The 6,000-nt window shown below is 39.8% G+C and overlaps 1 protein-coding gene across 8 annotated transcripts in view; it reads right to left on the bottom strand.

The window, feature by feature from the left end:
* MTMR3 (myotubularin related protein 3) overlaps positions 1 to 6,000 on the bottom strand; it is a 152,631-nt gene that overhangs the window by 107,801 nt on the left and 38,830 nt on the right. For 4 of the 8 annotated variants that reach the window (XM_025193371.1, XM_025193376.1, XM_025193390.1 and 1 more), the window contains exon 6: positions 2,462 to 2,494. The exons of the other annotated variants lie outside the window; for them this stretch is intronic. In XM_025193371.1, coding sequence (XP_025049156.1) covers positions 2,462 to 2,494 — 33 coding nt within the window. The remainder of the gene's footprint in view (positions 1 to 2,461; positions 2,495 to 6,000) is intronic. 8 annotated transcript variants of the gene reach the window in all.

The following is a 6,000-nucleotide window of genomic DNA, read 5'->3' as shown; positions in this document are numbered from 1 at the left end:
TATATTTTTATGCAACAAAGAATAACAGATTAGTTGGGAGAGAAAAAGGGACCTCAGGCAGGAATCTTATGCTGAATCCTAACTGCTAGGGCACTGAGCTGGGAAGGAAGTGTTTTTGGTTCCTGTCCTATGTTTCAGAACTCTATGTATTTTATATTCAATAGTCATAGGGCTGACTCAGGTGCCTCTGTTTGTCATAGGGCTGACTCAGGTGCCTCTGTTTCTGAGAAGGAAGGAGTTCAGAGGTACTGCTGAAATTATCATTTCATTCTGGCTAGCTCTGGCCAGCTCCTCAGGCAGCATGTGGATTTTTTGAATTGCCCTTCTTATTTATTTTATAGGGCACCTAAGTGTTAAACTCTGGGTTCTAGATTCCACTCTGGGGCACTACCTAAAAGTTTGGCACTGTAGCACCTATGTGTCGCAGAGTTTACCTTATGGATGCTAAAGTTCATCTAGTCCATCTCTCTGTCTCAGTTCCCTATCTAAAATGGGAAAAACAGACTTCTTTCTTGGATGGAGGTTGTGAAGTACAATAAGACTGTGAAGGGCTCAGGTATGATAGTAATGGAGGTCAGATAAGAATGATAGATAGATAATTTGTATTGTTGCCACAGCTGTTTCTCTTGCTTAAAATTATGATCTTTTCCACTTACTTTCCCACTGATTTAAACATGCAGGCCAGAAAGGTTCTCCTGAAAATTACATTTAATAAATTATGAGAATAATATGGATGTGCAATGGAAGAACCCCCTCCTCCATTTTGTAATGGAGTTGTTTTTTAAAGTCCTTCCTTCCAAATTAGCCTCATTTACAATGAATTACTCATAAGGCACCATAAACCTATACAGCACTATGGCAAAGAAGATATAATTTCCTTGAATGAAAGAGTTTAGTCTAGGTGATTTCTTCTCAGTTCATTTCAGCTTCTGTTCCTCCCTTCTTTCAAGGCCTTCCTTCCAAACCCCATCTAGAATAGACAAGTTACTGCATCCCTGTACTACATCCCATTCCCTCTCCTACTCTCAATATTCTCCTTACCCACAATTTCTCCTTCCTCTGCTTCTGAGAGTAGCTCTACAGTATTTGTCACCTTGTATTTCAAGGCCATCCTTCTGTTCTACCCCTCTCCAACTGACCCTTTCTTCAACAGCCACACTCTTCCCTCTTAACAATCTTTAGTTTTAACATTGATCTCCCAATATTTTTCTATGCAATCTGGCATCTGTTCTTTCAAGCAACCATTCATATTACTCATTTTCTTCTCTTTCTCTATAATTTATCCTCTAGTTCTCTTCCACCTACATCTATTTTTCAATCCCCTTTCCCCATCTCCTATATTCTTTTTCCTAGAAAACTATTCCATGCCAAATTATCCTTCCTCATTCTCCCATTCTTTCCTGAAGATGACCTTCCATTTCCATCAAGCTTTTTTTTCATGCTGAAGCACACAGCAAATCAGACACACTCAATGAGGTTAGTCTGCTCTTCAAAGAGCCATCAGTTACATAAGCAGGCAGTTCACTATACAATGATATCTAGCTAAATAAAGCAGTGGAGATGCAATCATTTTTATTTTTCTTTAAAGTAAACATGCATTGATATCAAAGGCCAACAATATCATATTGCAAAAGGTACTGCAGCATCATGCTCTTGTTGTTTCTGCTTTATCCTCTTTTAAACACTGGCAATATTTTAGAACTCTAGTGAGCATTTTCAAATTGAATAAAGTTATTTCTCTCGAGTTTCTGAAGCTGGCTTTGGTTTAATGGCATTGTAGGAGCTCTCTCTTGGGAAACCAAATGGTGATATACAAGTAGGATAAGAAAATTTGAAGACACCAACTGAACCAACTTCCAAGTAAAGGTCAAGTGAGGGAAAGCTCACACAGACTTAGACAATAATTAAAGCTACAAAACTTTTTCCATCTTTCCATTATTGCTCTTCTCTTGTACAATACCCCAAATCTACTATAGATGGAAAAGCCATTGGAAGAGGTTAAATGCAAGTTTTGGTTCCCTAAGTACACTGAAATTATACTCCTCTACAACAAACTAGCCAAACTAGCTTACAGGAGGAAAAAGCAGTGAGAAAGAAACAGTTCCCAGCTGCCGTAGTTCAATTCTTTCCTTAAGAGCCAATCAAGAGAGATCAGCCTGGGAATTCAAGTTTGGATGTGCACTCAAAGTGCCATTGTTGGATTTACAAATGATCCCTTGGATGAATTTAAGTCAACACTTTTGAAAGTCACAATTCCATCAGCTTATGCATGGTCTGTTGGGTCTTTTCTTTTTCCACTTAAACCACCATGTTCCTACTGCTATGCTAAACTACGAATTTATCCAGCGAAAGGACTCATGCGTACAGCCATTTTATGCTGTGTTGCAAGGTGAACATCATCAACACTATTTTGTTCCAAGCACAGGTGCAGCAAGTGATCTAGCAGCATTGTGCTACTTACTGAGATTTCACAAGCATCGGATTGACAGAGAGTCTATTAAATTGTAAACAAAAAACAAGGTTAAGATAAAAACCAAAGACTGGAATTGGGCATTTTTTTTTAACTGGATTCCATCTCCTCCACACAGTTGCCCTTGCTAAAGTGCAAGTAATTGACATGCGTATTGCATTCTCAGGAAGCCCAGTTCTATGGCTGCTGCTGGGAACAGCTCCCACTTACTTCAATAAAAGTTGCTTGCCTGAAGCAGCTGCAGAATTAGGCTCTGGAATTCATTCCATTAAAAAATACTACATCCAGCGTAACACACTATAAGAAGGTACTTATGTAGGAGATCTTCTTTCCTTATACACAGTATCCCTCTTCAATGGGGTGGGCAGGTTGTTAGCTTGTTCAGCACACTAACATCTCATTTAGGACACTAATTCTTACACAAGTTGAAACATACAGCACACTCAATACAATTAAAATATAGTTAACAACTTAATAAACCTCTACAAGTTATGAAAAGGGTTTTCTTTTTTGTTATGGGTAATCAGTTCTTTAAATTCTTCCTGGCCATGAAAGCAATAGGAAAGAATTGAGGTAAGTTGGAGCAACAGTACTCAGTATATGTTTAAGTTACTGAAACACCAATTGTGCAGCTGTGGCTGAAGTGTTAATTATTCCAAATTACAACACTGTAAAAATGGCACTTAATTACTTTGTATATTTTTTATCCCTCATAGGTCCTCCATGTCCTGCCAAACCAGAGTAAAGATACAAACAAGCATACATTCAAGTTGCAGGAGAACAAGCTGTATTCTATTCTACCTCTTATATTATCATGATAAATTTCATCTGAATCCTTATGCTTACTGAGGATATAGGAAACACAACTATCATCACCTGAAGTATCAGATAGAATTTCCAGTTCTGAGGGCATAAAACTTGTAATTTGTGCACTGAACAGATCAGATATAATTGTCATGGAGGCAAAATATATGTGGAGACACCATCGTTAAGTTTACATACCTACTGCTGACTATAACCAATAAATGTTTCATTAAAAAGAAAATTTTAAATATTACTGAACAAAAATGCTAAATTGACTTCCCTTGAAACATGAAATCTTTTTATTCGCAGGAAGGCAGGGGTGGCAAAAGCATTTCATGAGGTACCCCAATCCTGATACACTGGCCATTTCTATGAACTGGTGCTTTGTTTCTATGTTTTTCTCTAAGCTCTAGGGTTTCAACTACAGGCTCTTTTGCTGAGATTGTAAGTTGGTGTCAGACCATGGTAATGTTTTTAATAATATGAAGAGCAATCTACTAGGAAATGCCCAGACCACCCATCAATTTTGCAGACACAAAATACCTTTCAGTTTCTAATTATTTTCAGATGTTACATTGGAATTCACATGGTGAACTAGAAGTGAAAGGGTTATTTCTTATTATCAGTGCCATGAACCAACCAGACCCACCATTTATTTTAAAGAAATGATTGTCATTGTCTATAAAAATGTATTTTTCACTAAAAGTGATTTTTTTTTTTAAATCAAAGGGCACTTGAATCTTTTTTTAATGGAAAGAATATAAACTGGTGTTAGATACTTGCAATTTTTGGTAAAATTCTGAGCTAGACTCTTCCATGCAGAGAAGCTACTCTGTATCACCACATGTGGTAAAATCAAGCCATACAGGGATAGATGCAGGTACACCCCTTTTGCTGTGCGATGCACATGTAGTGAATTGAGCTCATCAGCACAACTGAGGCCCGAACCTGCACTGGCAAGACTGGAATTCAGGAGATGAATGCCACTATTGCTTACCCCCACTTTTCTCCTACCAAATTGAGTGGCGGGCAAGAGGATGGGGAGGTGAATGGCATTTACCCCCTGGGTTCTGAAGCCATACAACCAGGCTTCAGCCTCAGCTGTACTGATAAGCTGGTGAGCTTAGAGAGCTCAGTGAACATGTGCTATACATCCCAAGCCATACAACAAGAACAGAAGACCCCAAGATGATCATCTAGTTCAGGGAGCAGCAACCTCTTATAAATGGTGGGATGCCACTTGTGACCCAGTTGCCACTGCAGGTCACCAATCCCCCTCTGCCACCATTGGCTACTCCTTCCTTTAGCAGCATCCAAGCTGCATCCTTTTGCATGCCATTGCCTCCACTGCCAGTTCTTGTCCCCAAAAGCAGTGGGTAGGGCAAACAAGGCAGCACAGCTAAGCAGCACCTGCCATAGGGGATAAGAGAGAGTAATAAGGAGGGCTGAGGAAGGGATTGGTGATACAATGCAGAGGGATGTGCCAGCATGAGCTGAATGCCACTGATACCCCTTGGCTCCACAGGCTACACTGGAAGTTCACAGTCCAGATCTAATCACTTCACTGGCCTTATCTGACCTGTGGGCCTTAAGATGCTAACCTATGATCTATTGCAAGGTAATCTTCTGAGATGTAGGTCCCAGACCACACCATTTTCAGCTGTCAGCAGGGTGGACAAAAGGCAGTACAGCTGCAATAAACAGGATGCAGGTGAGGCTCTTCTATGAACTGCTGATCTCAGGCAGCCATACTGGGATTGCAGTAACAGCTGCAGTAATTTAAACCAGTCTGAAAGCTGCTCTGAATTTATATCCAGAAGATTAGCTCCAGGATCGAGAAAGTAAAAGATTAACATCATACCACTTATTTGCACACGTGCACACAAACACTCATGTACCATCTGCCTTGTATGTCCCATAGCTGAAGATCTGGCCCTTAAATTACAATTCCAGAGGCAATTTACAGGTCTCATGATGGGAGAAAAAATAAAAAATAAGACTGATATCCCATATCACCACATTATATGTCCTACAATTAAATATAATTTTATCCTGCTAGAATCCTATGATTATCTTGCTCAGATCCTATGATCCCTGCTGGCTTCCTGCCCCTGGGGCAGGGGGCTGGACTCGATCTTCAGAGGTCCTTTCCAGCCCTAATGTCTATGAATCTATAAGTGGAGGACACCTGTCAAAATTATATTTGAATACCTCTGTTTCTGTCAATTCTGGGATAAGAATGTAAAATGTACTGTTCGTGCTGCTCAACAACTAAGTCAGCATTGGACATTCCCCAAGGATTAATGATTAGCTGACAGCAGTCAATACCATGAATTTCAGCCAGTTAACTTCAGTAAACGCCCTGCAATAAAGAGGTGCCTGATAAATTAGTCATCAGAAAAAAATACTGATATTCTGGAATTATTTTGCTGATTTTATCAGACTGCATGGATTACTGCCAGCATTACAGTTATTATCCCAGAAGACTGCTTAACATGTATGACAATGTCAAGACTTTGTACTTGATTTTGTTTGTAGCGAGGCTCACAATACAACATTTTCAAAGCTGGGTGCCTTAAGTTAGGCTCCAACACAGGGGTGGGCAATTATTTTGGGCGGAGTGCCGCTTACCGAGTTTTAGCAAGCCATCAAGGGCCACATGACATTCAGCCGGGGCAGATAGATATTGATTTTCTAAACTTTTTAGTGGCCCCGTGGGCCAGATA

Source organism: Alligator sinensis, unplaced genomic scaffold, assembly GCF_000455745.1.
Source record: "Alligator sinensis unplaced genomic scaffold, ASM45574v1 scaffold216_1, whole genome shotgun sequence".
Classification (NCBI taxonomy): domain Eukaryota; kingdom Metazoa; phylum Chordata; order Crocodylia; family Alligatoridae; genus Alligator; species Alligator sinensis.
Note: the sequence above shows the minus strand (reverse complement) of the source record. Positions and strands in the feature narration are given on the sequence as shown.